A 15156-nucleotide genomic window follows, 5' to 3' on the forward strand; every position below is an offset into this window, starting at 1 on the left:
GTAAAAGATTTTAAAGTGATATGACAAAAAAACCCCAGTCCTAAATTATGGAGATGGTTGTGTATTGCTGCTAAAAGGTGCTGTTTTTCCTTTGAATAAAATGATCACTTTAAGAGGTCTTGTAGTTGGTATGCAGGGAAATCTTTAGAGCAGAATCCGAAGAGCATTTTGTGGTGGGTTTAATTTTTCATGGTAACAAGCTGAGCAGAAGGTGCTATAAAAATTCTGGAGACACATGAGATTTACTTACTACAGCTTTCCAGAGTGCCACTCTTGAAGGAGTTGCAGTTATTTGGAACTAATGACATAATCTGAGGATGTTCAACATGTACACTGTACTTCTGGGGGTCTCTGGGTGTAAAACACTGTCTTTTGTACTCCACATTTCTGTGGCTTCTCTTCTGCTTTCTTTTAGAGACTTGCTTCCAGTCCTTTTATCTAGCTTCATCTAAAGTAATTTATACCATGTTTATTTTCTTCTTTTGGTTTAATGATTCATTGTAAGAAGGAAGATGTGTGCATTGTAGCATGCAGTGTGAATTTGAGTGTTGCAACACATCTTCAAGTTCTGTCAGTACAGTAGAGGCAAAATCTGCTTAATTTTATATGTTCTAGTGTAATTAAAAATAGAATGGAATACATTTGCTTTAGCTTATTGTATTGCATGTGACAATAAGCAAAATGAAGAAAGAGCTGTACATACTTAAAGGGTGGGTGTCAGGAGGATGGGGCCAGTCTTCTTTTCAGTGGTACCCAGTGACAGGATGAGAGGTAACAGGCACAAATTTGAGCATAGGAAGTTCCATCTAAACATGAGGAGGAACTTCTTTACTTTGAAGGTGGTAGAGCACCGGAGCAGGCTGCCCAGAGAGGTGGTGGAGTCTCCACCTCTGGAGTCATTCAAAACCTTCCTGGATGCTGTCCTGCTCCAGGCAAACCTACTGTGGCAGAAGAGTTGCACTAGATGATCTCCAGAGATCCCTTCCAACCTCTACCATTCTGTGATTCTGTGAAGATCCTGTAAAAGCATACCTTTACTTTTGACAGATGTTATGGTAGTTTTAAAAGGCTGTTGGAATATGTGATCAAGGTAGTATAGTATAAAAAATTACTAGAAAAATACAACATACTGACATTCAAGAACAAGTGCTGTGGCATAGAGAAGTAACTCTCCACTGCTGTGCATCACCACGCAGTGTAGCCAAGTAGTGAGTTGTAGCCACAGTTGAAAGTGACGTATTGGCAAATGCAGTATCCCCACTGGGCTTCAGTTTTAGGATTTGTCTTTTTGTGTGTGGGAATGGGGAGGAAGGAAGGAAGGGTTGGTTAAGTAGATGGGGGACCAGCTGACTATTTCACAGCTGGTCTCTAAGCCTTTTGATCATAGGCCTTAACAAAGCATGGTTCTCATTTTTTTGGTGTTCAGCTGTTGTAGTCTAGCTGATATGTGTTTAAATTTAAGTAATTAGTTGCCATGTCATTAGGAAGCAAAAGCAGGAGAGCATGAAAGAAGATAGAGAGGCTGTGATTCTCTATATTTAAACTCTCTTTACCCCAGGACCCCAGGAAACAGTGTCAATAGCACTTGTACTTACTTGAGGGAGCAAGAAGATTCTTGTCATTTGGAGTGCACGCACAACTACATGGAGATTACAGTTCTGCTTTTGCTGTCATCTCCAAAGACTTCAGTGGCCCCAAGCAGCTTGTGGAAGGTCCAAGTCTGCAAAGCATTTTTTTGCCTGATAGTTTGTTTACTTATTAAAGTCAGAGATTGAGGATGTTTGAGCCCAAGTATTGGCTCCATAGGTGTCTGAACTACTTTTTATAAGTGTTTCTTTGTTCATTTTCAGTTTGTGCATGCAGAAGGATGATGTCTTCTACAGTGCCTTGAACATAAGTAGTTATTCAACATTAGGCTTAGGATGCTAGTCTGTATTTGAACTCCACACCACATGCTAAAATCTTCATGTGGCTCAAAGCTGGAAGTTCAGAAAGCCCCTACAGCTTGAGCTGTGATTTGTGTAAGATGATTTGCTCCCCTTGTTGTTTCTGTTGTTTCAGTGAAAGGCAAGACTACAGAGTCAGCAGTGCTTACTAGTTGTTTTCCTACCTTGGCTGAGGGTTTGTCTTACATCACAGTGAAAGCCACCTCTATTTTCTGATCAGTCACACAGTGCAGTCTTGGCATAGGAGTGGCACTTGAATGCTGGTGGCCTTTTGTGGATCAAAAGCCAAAGCCGGGCCACCCATAGTGTTGCCGTAGGGTCTGTTTGAGCTATGTGTTTGCCACATCTCTGAAAATTGTAGTCAACATCTGCTGAGTTTGGTATCCAGATTTGAATACATATTAAAAAAAGAGTTACTGTGAAGCACTAACCAGTGTGCATAACTGTGCCATAGCTAGCCTGTCACTTAGTTTCACTATATTAAGAATAAAGCCAAACATGAGGCTTATCTGGTGTATTTTGTCACATCTGTGTTTGAAGGTGAGGAATACTGTTTTTACAAAGCTCAGCTAACTGACTGGTTTGGGGTTCTTGTATTTCCTTAGGTACAACATTGATCCTGGCTTGTACTGTCCATTTTTCTCTCTCGGGGCATGCATGGAAGGTTTGAACTCTTTGTTCAGTCAGCTCCTAGGAATCTCCCTTTATGCTGAACAGACACAGAGAGGAGAGGTTTGGTCTGAAGATATTCGAAAGTTGGTATGTATTCTTGTTCTCAGCATCTGAAATGACAAAGGGAAGTTAGATGTGATGGTGTGTTCCTCTGAGCCATGAATCAGGTTTTGGTTTTATGTTACTTGGGTACCTATTAAAAGTACAGATTAGCTGTCCTAATTTTAGTTAGAAGTTAGACATGAATGACTTTTTGCTCTTAAGTGCCTTTTGTATGTGTGGTGGGTTGAAGTTTCCTCCAGCATTAACTTTTAGCCAGATCAACTCAGTTAGAAGCAAATGAAGCTGTATTTGCAAGCAAAAACTACACTCTACAGTGGAATGCAATGAATATGTACAAAATATACAGTATTTACAATTAGCAAGCAACACGAAAACTCCCCTGGTCAAAAAGACCAGGGATGCCGTTCCACTCCCCACCCCAGACCCCCCTGTACCAAGAGAGAGGAGAGAGAAAACCACTGGGTTAGACTTATCCAAGGCCAGCCAGAAGCATGTTGTCTCTACTGAGCGAAGCAGAAACAGCCAAGATCAGCAGAGAAGAGAGAAAGAATGGGAAGAATTGTTATGGTACAGCTCCTCTTATCCCAGACATTTATGCAATGAATTTATTTAGAACAATCTTTTGTTTTCCTTTTTATATCCAATAGTGATTTATTTATATTTTTCTACTTATCTGCTTGAAATCTGTAGCTAAATTTTAAAGGCATAGCCTGAAAACACCACAACTCCTTCCTCTTTCTATCTCTGCTTCCATGGTAAATCAACTTCAGTTACTGTTAACTTCTCAGAAGTCATTTTGGGGCTACAGATGGAATGGAATGGAATGGGAATGGAATGGAATGGAATAGAATGGGAATAGAATGGAATAGAATGGAATAGAATTAAAATAGAATAGAAATAGAATAGAATAGACCAGACCAGGTTGGAAGAGACCTTCAAGATCATCGTGTCCAACCTATCAACCAATCCAACCCACCTAAACAACTAAACCATGGCACCAAGCACCCCATCAAGTCTCCTCCTGAACACCTCCAATGATGGTGACTCCACCACCTCCCCGGGCAGCCCATTCCAATGGGCAATCACTCTCTCTGTATAGAACTTCTTCCTAACATCCAGCCTAAACCTCCTCTGGCGCAGCCTGAGACTGTGTCCTCTTGTTCTGGTACTGGTTGCCTGGGAGAAGAGACCATCATCCGCCTGTCTACAACCTCCCTTCAGGTAGTTGTAGAGAGCAATAAGGTCACCCCTGAGCCTTCTCCTCTCCAGGCTAAGCAACCCCAGCTCCCTCAGCCTGTCCTCATAGGGCTTGTGTTCCAAACCCCTCACCAACTTCGTTGCTCTTCTCTGGACATGTTCCAGCAAGTCAACATTTTTCTTAAATTGAGGGGCCCAGAACTGGACACAGTACTCAAGGTGTGGCCTAACTAGTGCGGTAGTGTTACTTTTAATAGTAATAATTAGTTTTGAGCGAAATGGTTGCAGTTTTAGGGATGAACTGTGAATCTTATATGTGTGTGTTTTTGTTTTTTTTTTTAACTGGCTAAAATTACCAACAATTTTACCTTAATTATTAATTTAGAGTAATTATTCCCACTTTATTTGTCATTTATTCATTATAAATCTGGGGATTAAAATATAGTGTGTCTTCAGTTTTACACATCAGTGCATTCACTGTGGAAATGATACTTTTTTTTTCCTTTAGGCTGTTGTTCATGAAACTGAAGGTTTGCTAGGATACATCTACTGTGACTTTTTTCAGCGGCCTGATAAACCACATCAGGTAACATGCATGATTTGATTCCAGCATGAGTTGTATTCCAATAATGACTGTAACATTAGGGCTTTTTGGATTCCATGTAAGTGTTGTGAAAGTTACTTCTAATTAAAGCAAGCTAAACAGGGAAAGTTGGCAATTTCAAATGTGATTTGGGGTAAAATATTTTTGTGAGTAACCTTTCATTTAAAACACGTCACCTGGTAGCCTGAACTCAAGACTCTCTCTTCTACAGAATGATAGACACTATGAAATGTTCTAGAACCCTGTTTAGAGAAATGGTAGAGTTTGAAAGAACTTTCTATTTTTCTGGCCTACTATTTACAAGGAATACAAAAATCTGAGTTTTTAGTGCTTTCTAAAGGTGAAAACTCATAATGATAACTAACTTTTATTCCAAATTCTGATTTAAACTGCATTATGGTTCCATCTGCAGTGGTTCATTCACACATGCTGCCTAGTTCTAGTATATTGACTGCATAATGCAGTACAATAGACCCTTCACTCCCTAGAATCATCTGCAAATTGGTGGTAAGTGGAGAAAGTTTAAAACTGGTCTAGTTTTCTATATAAAATAGAATAGAATTAACCAGGTTGGAAGAGACTTTTGAGATCATTGAGTCCAACCCATCATCCAACACCCATCTAATCAATTAAACCATGGCACCAAGCACCCCATCAAGTCTCTCCCTAAACACCTCCAATGATGGTGACTCCACCACCTCCCCAGGCAGCCCATTCCAATGGCCAATCACTCTGTGTAGAACTTCTTCCTCACATCCAGCCTAAATCTCCCCTGGCACAGCTTGAGACTGTGTCTTCTTTTTCTGGTGCTGGTTGCCTGAGAGAAGAGACCAACATCCGCCTGTCTACAACCTCCCTTAAGGTAGTTGTAGAGAGCAATAAGGGGTCTCCCCTGAGCCTCCTCTTCTCCAGGCTAAGCAACCCCAGCTCCCTCAGCCTCTCTTCATATGGCCTGTGCTCCAAACCCCTCAGCAGCTTTGTTGCCCTTCTCTGGACATGTTCCAGCATTTCACAATATACTAGGAGTGCTGTGTAGTGTATTTTTATAAAGAGGTTACTGCTGAAGAATGAGGAGAACAATGTATAAGTTATAGATTTGGCACTTCAGTAAATTTCCTTAGACTAGTGATACTTTTTAGAAAAAATATGAGATTTTGATACTTACAGAACAAAATATTACATAAACCACAGCCTTTTCTTTCTAAATGAGGTGGCTTTATGAAAATGAAGCAGATAAAGGTGGAGAAACAGCATGCTGCGATTGAACAACACTATTAATGACCATTGAAATCAACTTGTGTAATAGAGTATATGTTTATGTGTGATAGTTGAAGGTTAACTGAGTAATTTCATTATTGTTTTAGTATCATTGGTGTAGTTATATGGGCTGTTCCTATGTTTGCTTTTATCTTGGAAAGGACTGTCACTTTACAGTTCGTGGAGGCAGGCTAAAGGAAAATGGAGAATACCAGCTGCCTGTAGTTGTTCTTATGCTTAGCCTGCCTCATTCAACAAGGGGTGCACCAACACTACTAAGTCCTGGTATGATGGAGAATCTCTTCCATGAGATGGGGCATGCTATGCATTCTATGTTGGGAAGAACTCGATACCAACATGTCACTGGTAAGAAAGGTTTTTGAAACTTTTTTTAATTAATGTGCAATTTCTGGGAGGGGTTAGATTAGAAAAAAAACAACCAACCAACAACCAAACAAAAAACCAAAGAAACCCCACACATAACATCAAAATAACCCCAAGAAAATAAAAGAGGATGAGCCAGAAACAGTTGAGTCTCGTTGATACTTCTGTATCTTTGACTTGAAAGTACAATATCAGATCCCCAGATACTATTTAAAACCCAAGCAAACAACACTTGAATATTCTTATTCTCTAATAAGAATTAGGCATTTTTCTCTCTTCTTTGTGTACTGCTAGTCTTTGTCCTAGTGGTGGTATCCATTCTTGCGAGTTTCCCTTACATGGAGTTTGTAGTAATGGAACAGTTGGAGTATTCAAATTAAACTGAGCTAAACTTTTACCTAGTGTAGAAGCACAATGAATCCTGGGTTGGAAACTATTTAGGAAATTGAATTAAAGGACATTAGTGAATTAGTTCTTGCAAAAAAACATACACTGGCAGTATGGAAAATCTGTGAAGCCAGGCCTTTTCTAGTGGCTTCTAATTAAAGCAAATTGGATAAATTTAAGACGTACTGTATTTGCAAGCATGAATCATTGGTAGGCCTTTTTATCATGCAGAAGTGAACATGAATGAATGTGCAGTAACAGCTTAGTAAATGCACAGAAAGGAATATTGCCTTTTCTCATTTAGTCCCTCTTTGCAAGCAGTTGCAAGGAGTGCATTGGCTGACAGTTTGCAGGCTACTGTAGCTCCTGCAGTTGTGGCAAAGGAGTCAAAGGCACGTTCTGGCTACAGCTGCTTTTTTTACCTAAGGACCACTTGCTGTATCTTCTTCTATAATAACATCCTGGAAATCAAACAAACAGATCTATAGCTGCCTGAAAGGAAGTTGGAGTGAGGAGAGGGCCAGTCTCTTCTCCTTGATGGCAAGCAACAGGACTAGAGGAAATGGTTACAAGCTACGCCAGGGCAGGTTTAGTCTGGGTATTAGGAAATACTTCTTCATTGAAAGGGTTATCAAACATTGGTATGGTCTACCCAGGTAGTGGTGTAGTCACCATTCCTGGGGGGAGTTCAAGTGGTGTGTGGCCCTGGCACTTAGGGACAGAGTGTAGTGTTGACCCTTCAGTGCTGGGTTGGGGGTTGGACTGGATAATCTTTGAGGTCTCTTCCAACCAGACACATTCTGGGATTTGGTGATTCTGTACCTGCTTTGACTGAAGGAATTTTTTTCCCCCAAAAAAATGTTTTGCTATTTTTGTATTCTAGTGATACAAAGCTAAGTCCATGGTAGAGTTATGTGTTACCAACAGAGACTTTTAGATTTTATTTTGCCTCTTGATAATGAGGACTGTGAAAAAAATGTAGTTTATAATTTAGGAGGTCAAAAGCAGCATGGGAAATGCTGCTTTTACTAAAGACCAATATTATTCTGAAAACATAAACAGATGATGAATTTGAATTAAAAATTAGAGAAAGATTTGTAAAGATCAAAGGAGTGATTAAAAAAGGTAGTCTTCAAGAAATAACAGTAGAAGCAAAAACCATCCTTAAGACTAGTTTTGAATGTTGGCATTAGCAGAGAGATAGAAGTGGTGACCCAGTGCATCTGTTAATAAAGCAGCAACTTTGGGTATCCCTAACTTTAATATAAAAAATTAGAAATGCAGCTTTGATTTAGGGATGTGTTATACATCTTAACAAATTAGATTGTCTAAGGTGCTCATAAAGATTAAATAAAGGGTTTTGAGAAAGTGCTTTTTGAAAACACTAACTCCTAAGATAGTACCTAAGATACTCCACTTAGAACACTTCTTCAGTCTGCAAGAGTGTTCCTTGGATGAATGACTTGGTATTATTAAGCAAGTTTAATATAAAGCATAAGTAAGCTCAGCCAAGAGAGGGAAGCTAAAAATTGTAACTGTGAATGGGATTAAGGCAGAGTTTCATTTACATTGTAGTTTGATTTAGGTTTAGGACACTTAAATAGATTTGGTGTTTCATGTAGAGCCAGTTTGGCTGCAGTCTGGTTTAGTTTAAGAAGGGTGTGATCCAGAGCTTTATAAGGTGCCTCACCCAGCTGTTCAAATATTTTGTTTTACCTTGTGATTTATAATAAAGTGTGTAGGATTATAATGAAGCTTTTCTGGCAATATGTACAATAATGCTATGGAAATAAAATATTGACTTAATAAATGAAAAAAACCAACATTAAAGTTCACCAAAAGTCCAAACTGAAAAGCTGCAAAAACTTTTGGAAAGAGTTAACTGTTGGTGTTAATGAAAATAGCAAACTCTAATGTGTACAATTGTTCTCTCTCTAGGAACCAGATGTCCTACTGATTTTGCTGAAGTTCCCTCAATTCTGATGGAGTACTTTGCAAATGATTATCGAGTGGTGAACCAATTTGCAAGGCATTATAAAACAGGACAGGTAGGGAAAATTAATCAGTGAAATATTGAAACCAGGAATAAATGTATGCAGGAAAACAATCACATTCCCACATGTTAATCTGCCCCTGTACACTGCACTGGTTAGGCCTCACCTTGAGTACTGTGTCCAGTTCTGGGCCCCTCAGTTTAGGAAGGATGTTGACTTGCTGGAGCGAGTCCAGAGAAGGGCAACGAAGTTGGTGATGGGTTTGGAACACAAGCCCTATGAGGAGAGGCTGAGGGAGCTGGGGTTGCTTAGCCTGGAGAGGAGGAGACTCAGGGGTGACTTTATTGCTCTCTACCACTACCTGAAGGGAGGTAGTAGATAGGCAGGGACTGGTCTCTTTCCCCAGGCAACCAGCACCAGAACAAGAGGACACTGTCTCAGGCTGCACCAGGGGAGGTTTAGGCTGGATGTTAGGAAGAAGTTCTATACAGAGAGAGTGATTGCCCATTAGAATGGGCTGCCCAGGGAGGTGGTGGAGTCACCTTCATTGGAGGTGTTCAGGAGGAGATTTGATGGGGTGCTTAGTGCCATGGTTTAGTTGTTTAGGTGGGTTGGATTGGTTGATAGGTTGGACGCGATGATCTTGAAGGTCTCTTCCAACCTGGTCTGGTCCATTCCATTCCATTCCATTCCATTCCATTCCATTCCATTCCATTCCATTCCATCCCATTCCATTCCATTCTATTTGTGAATAATGTTTCAAGTAGAAATAAACAATAGACAAATGATTTCATAATTTATGATATTCAGGAAAAAAGTTGATACTCTTATTGCAGAAAAGGTAGACATAGTCTCTAAAAGTATAGCAAATGCTTGTGCCCAAGGTTCCAATCACGTATTTAAACCTTTCAACCTTTTTTTCCCTGCAAAAGTATAGTTTCTGCGCTACACAAACATAGTGTAGCAAGTCAGCAACTTGTGTGTGAATCAGTTTATATGGAATGTTGTAATTACAGGTAAGTTGTGACAAAAATAGTGATTCATCTTTGAACTCTCTAAAGTATGTCTTGAAATAAAGCTCAGATATTAAATCATGGAAATTAATAGAAGTGCTCTGTGTTTAAGACATCCCATTTTTGCAAAGTATAGGCTAGTGATTGAAATGTTTTGTGATGAAAAATGTGCTGTTTTATGTAGGATTAGATTAGGATTAGTTAGATTCTGTCAGTCGAGAGTCTCTGAATTAAAGCTCTGATCCTTTTTCTTGTGTAAAGCTGTCTAAAGCTGTGCCAATCTGCTGCAAGGATCTGCTCTCTATGGGGAGTTCAGAAAACAGTGCTCTTTGAAACAAGATGATTTTCAGTGGGTTTTTTTCCACCCATGGCAGCAGAACATGATTTCTATTTGTACAGCCATTTCAAAAATACAAACCAGTAAACAGTAACGAAAGATCTTTGTCTAGTGCTTTTGACTGAGGCTGGTTTCAGTGTACTCAAATGTGATGGTTGAAGAACAGACGACCCATCAAAGCCAAAAAGGCCCTTTAAGTTGTGTAATATTATACTTCATTGAAGCTTTTTATCCACTGTTCAGCATTCAGTATATTTCAGTATTATGAAAGTGCAATTATGCTTGCCTCCATCAAACAGAATGTTACTTTACCTCTATTCAAACAGATACTGTCTGATAAATTTGCTCTGTAAATAAAGTCTCCTTGAAACCTAGGAGCCAAAAGTACTTGGTTCAGGAGTGTTTGTCATTTATATGTTTGAGCATGCAGACTGAAAAACTACTTTCTAAGTGTTCTCTATAATGTTCATGTAGTGTTTAAACATTGGAGTTAACCCGACTGTATATGAGTTCAGAGAATGAACTTGACTAAAACATCTGAAAGAGATTTGTGGAATGTTATTTATGGCTTTGCATTTTCAAAATGGCTTAACAAATCTAAGCTGTGTTTAGTTGCAGTGGAAAAGCTAAGAACCAGACACTGTGTCCCAGTTGGCATTTCCATAAACTTCTGTTTATTGGTGGTGAAATCTTGCAATTTGAGAGAGCAGTTAGGAGAGGTTTAATGCAGAATTTCAGTCTTGAATTTGGGCTAGAATGGATTATGCAGGAAGATGAGAAGAGGAGTCTAATACTGCTCTCTGCCTTTTGAAGTCTTTAGATGTTTGCTTTTAATTCCCCCCCCCCCCCTTTTTTTTTTAATGTAGAATGCATTTTTAAGCCATTATCCAACATTTATAAATCTGCTTTTGGTTTTGTTTGTTCATATGAGCTAGTTTTAAGAATCTGATACCATGTTACTGTATCTGTCATTTAATTATAAATAGATTGAAGTAATCTTCTCTTGAAGTTCAGTGATCGTTGCAGCTGTTACTTCTATCTATTGTATGTATGTGTATATGATTACAAAATCTCAGCTCTCTTACATTTACAACTTCACAGAAATACTTTTGGGACTTCTGTTTTCTGAGTAATTTTGTTGGTTTGCAAATAGAAATTTGAATCAACATCTTCTTCTCCAGCTTTTAGTTATTAGAAAAAAAAACATGATTTCATGTTACCTCCCTTTCAAGGGGAAGTAAAGAAAAAAGGTGAAACAGTTAAAAGGTGAAATTTGTAAAGCCATTTCATTCAAATGTTGTTCCATATGAGAACTTCCAGTAAGTGTTGTTTTCGGAATAAAGAGACTGAGCTTTTCTGTGTGAGGAGGATCTGACCTGCAACATCAACATAGACTTAGCTGAATAGTGACAGGAGGGGTTTTTACTGGCCTAGCTTGTGAAGTGGCACTGCAGATAATTTGAAAAAGCATCCTTTCAGTATTCCTGCATCTGTGCAGTTTTTGCATGCAAATTTTAGGTGATGTAATTTTTAGTGCCCCCTACTGAATGTAATAATAGAAAACTTGGTAGTGCACTCTCATCTTGTGATTGCCCCCAGTGTAAAAGCCAGTTCACAGTATCACCAAGGTTGGAAGAGACCTCAAAGATCAAGTCCAACCTGTCACCACAGACCTCATGACTAGACCATGGCACCAAGTGCCACGTCCAATCCCCTCTTGAACCCCTCCAGGGACGGTGACTCCACCACCTCCCTGGGCAGCCCATTCCAATGGCTAGCAACTCTCTCAGTGAAGAACTTTCTCCTCACCTTGACCCTAAACTTCCCCTGGCACAGCTTGAAGTTGTAGAAAGACCAGTCCTCTGGATCCTCACTTAGGATCAGTGCTTGTGCTTATAGGAAGAAGAGGGGAAAGAAGTATTGTTTTGACTGTTAAGACACTTTAAATTGTCTTTTAGTAACACTGCAGAAAAAAGATTTGGTGGGTAGGCTTTCAAAGATGAGAATGCATTATGCATATATATGTGGATTATGAGGCTCTGGTCCAAAGCAACTTGAAATTTACAGAAAGCTTGTGCTGTTGATTACTGAGGAGTGAAAAAACTTGCAAGCTCTTCTGGAAAAAGGGGCAAGTCTTGTGAATTTAATTCAAAAACCTGGCCAGCACAAAAATATTTGTTCCAAGAAAGTAGCAAGCCTAGTTTTCCTCTCTTCCTAAAGATAACTCCAAACAGAAAATCCCTGAGGTAAGGAAAAAAAAAAAGGGGGGATTGGGGGGATAGAGAAGACTGTGTTAATTAGTTACCAAAGTTGAATGACTTGGGTAAGCTCATGAAGCTGTACCACAATGAGATCATAACAGTGCTTAAGCAGACAGTCTGGATCATGTGTACCATTCCATATCACTGTGTTTGTTTAATTGTGTTTAAGTGCATAGATATGTGGTAGGTCTGTCAAGCTAAATCAGTTTAAGCTTCTGTGTCTTTGGAGGCTCCCTTGAACAAAGGCCAGGATTTCAGCTGTTCAAATCTGAACTGAGTTCATTTTTCACAGAGCTGGAATTACAAAGGCAATATTGTATTAGCATGATTACAGCAATAAATTACCACTGTGTCGTGGTACTACACGACAGTAAGGAGTTAGGCATGGTTTGGGCCACAGGGAATTCTGTACTTTTGGCCACCATGGCAAAGATGCTGAAAATTTCAGGCCAAGATCTTAATTCTGCTTAATGTGGAAGGATGGGAAAAGTGGAACCCAAAGTCAAGCGTGTGGTGTTTGAATTGTAAAAATGGAATGGTTATTCCATCAGCATACTTTAGCCAAAGCTCTGTGAAGCCTTTCTTTTAAAAGGAGGATGAGTGTAGTTTTGTCAGGGAACTGATAAAAGAAGTCAAACAATTATGCAGATGCATTGATTTTTTTCTTCACTCAGCTGCTTATGAAGGGACTGTATGAGATTGTGGTGGAACAAGGAGAAATAGTTTCTGTTGTCTGAAACAGTACACCTTCCTCAGTACACTCAAGACCTCAGCTTATTTGTATGCCTGACTGTGCTGGTTTGAGCTTTACCTGGAGTCCAAAAGCCCAAATGGAAACAGATTTAGATTCCCTCCCCATCTCCCATTTCCCAGTAAGGTAAAGCAAATTAGCAGGAGAAAGGAGAGGTAAAATCACAAAAGAAAATGGTCTGGAATCGTTTTGGAAGTAAAAGAGGTGATTTTTTAACAGAATACATATACAGCAGTAACAGGAAAGGTTACAAAGGTGTAAGGAAAAGGGTAAATAGAAAAATATATAAAACCAGGCCTGGCTGGCATTGGATTCCTTTGATGCAAATGGATTCAGTCCTTAAGAATGTGTGGATGCAGTATGGAAGTAGGAAAGGCCTGGCCGTGTGGTCAATGCAGGAAGGAGCAGCAGCAGCAGATGACTTCTCTTGAGCAGGCAAGACAAGGGCAAAGAAAAAAAGCTAAGACTTGTCTCTCCTCAAATAGGCTTGCTGGACAGGAAGGGAGAGTGGAACAGACCTTTGACCCAACGGACCCCTCCTCCTGGGAGTGGGGAAAGCCAAATCTCTCTCACTGCCCACCTGGATCAGGTTTCTTTTGTCCACATGGGGGCTGGGTTCTTTTCAGCCCCCATGAAGGATGGGTGTAACCTGGGACACCGACATTCACAAAAACAAACTTTCTAGAAGAGTGGTGATCTTTAAAAAACCTTCTGGAATCTCATTCCAGTTCCCTGAAATACTAAAATTTAAAATGCTAAAGGTGCTTGGGGGGGGGGGGGGGGGGGGGGGGGGGGGGGAGGAAAATAAATTATCTCCTTGTTATCATTCTTTCAATTTAATCTAATTTTGGGAATGTTTTTCTGGTGCCAGATACTGGCTGGCTTCTGAGTTATGATCACAGCACAATGTTTGAGCCAGATCAGTAGCACAGGTAGATTTAAACAAAAGGCCATTGATGTCTTTCCCCTGTGCTTTTTTGTCAGTAGGTATTGTTGTAATGATTTGTAATTTCCTGTTGATTTCAGTCTGCTTAACAGTAAAGCTTGATCTTCAGGACAGAGTAGACCTATGTTGGTTGTTTGATATTCACATGGCTGCAAAAGTAAATAAATAAATAAATTCCTGGAGACTTTTGGGGTTACTGAGACTTTTAGGTTTACCTACATTTTACTTGGTCTTTACAAGGTGGTAAGCCATCTCCTGGGCAGAGAGATTATAGTTTGTTATTAATGATCATTCTGTGTCTCCCTGTAGGAGTTGAGTTTCGAATGGCTAGGTGCTTATAGTAGAACATAAGGAAGGAATGGGTGAATGCAGAGCCATATTCTCTGTGTTGAGGTCAGCTATTAGCAGTACAATTGAAAAAAAGCAGGCAACACTGTCTTGGGTAAAGAGGCTATAAGAAATGCTTTGCTCTGAACAGAGAGGCATGCTTCATTTGTTTCTCGACATGACCAGCTCTCTTGGGGAGTGTTCAAAGTCTGACTGCAACACCAAACCTTGCTGCTCTGTGCCCCAGTGAACTGAAAACTTGGATTTCCCAATTCAGTTGACGATCTCTGGGACAATGGTTTACCAAAACGCCAATTAGAAAAGTCTTAGTGCTTTTTGTTCTATTTATTTTGTGTACCAAGCCTGTGTGCTTAGCCATCATTTAATGTTTATATAGCTGAAATATAAAGTTGAAAATCCATTATATTGAAAGAGCTGGTTTGACCTTACTGATACGAGTGCTCTTGGCTTTAACACTCTTAAATTATAGCTGTAAAATAAACAATTGCTGTTGCCAAGTTTTTGGATGTTCAGCTTTTTGAACACTGGCACACAGTACAATTAAAAAGCTTCCATCCAGATTTCTCATTCTTTACTCAATAAGAAAATACCCAAGAAAATGCCCATTGGAATGGGCTGCCCGGGGAGGTGGTGGAGTAGCCATCGCTGGAGGTGTTCAGGAGGAGACTTGACAGGGTGCTTGGTTGCATGGTTTAGTTGGTTGGGTGGTGTTGGATGATAGGTTGGACACGATGATCTTGAAGGTCTTGTCTGGTCTTGTCTGGTCTGGTCTGGTCTGGTCCTATTCTATTCTATTCTATTCTATTCTATTCTATTCTATTCTATTCTATTCTATTCTATTCTATTCTATTCTATTGACCATAGAAGAAATCCATTTTGCTTAATTCCATACTGCGCTACTTCATGAGGGAATGAAAGCCTTCAATAAGCTTCCAAAACTTGCTGCTAAGTTTGGAGCTTAATAATAAAATCAGTTCTAAATTCTGAAAGTTTTCT

General features: G+C 39.6%; 1 protein-coding gene across 2 annotated transcripts in view; it reads left to right on the forward strand.

Moving 5' to 3' along the window:
* Positions 1 to 15156, forward strand: part of MIPEP (mitochondrial intermediate peptidase) — an 83460-nt gene that overhangs the window by 29174 nt on the left and 39130 nt on the right. For both annotated transcript variants that reach the window (XM_068143908.1, XM_068143919.1), the window contains exons 11-14: positions 2552 to 2705; positions 4387 to 4464; positions 5901 to 6105; positions 8449 to 8558. In XM_068143908.1, the coding sequence (XP_068000009.1) occupies positions 2552 to 2705; positions 4387 to 4464; positions 5901 to 6105; positions 8449 to 8558 (547 nt within the window). The remainder of the gene's footprint in view (positions 1 to 2551; positions 2706 to 4386; positions 4465 to 5900; positions 6106 to 8448; positions 8559 to 15156) is intronic.

Source organism: Melanerpes formicivorus, unplaced genomic scaffold (assembly GCF_026170545.1).
Source record: "Melanerpes formicivorus ecotype bairdi unplaced genomic scaffold, bMelFor1.0.p_v2 SCAF_1, whole genome shotgun sequence".
Taxonomy (NCBI): domain Eukaryota; kingdom Metazoa; phylum Chordata; class Aves; order Piciformes; family Picidae; genus Melanerpes; species Melanerpes formicivorus.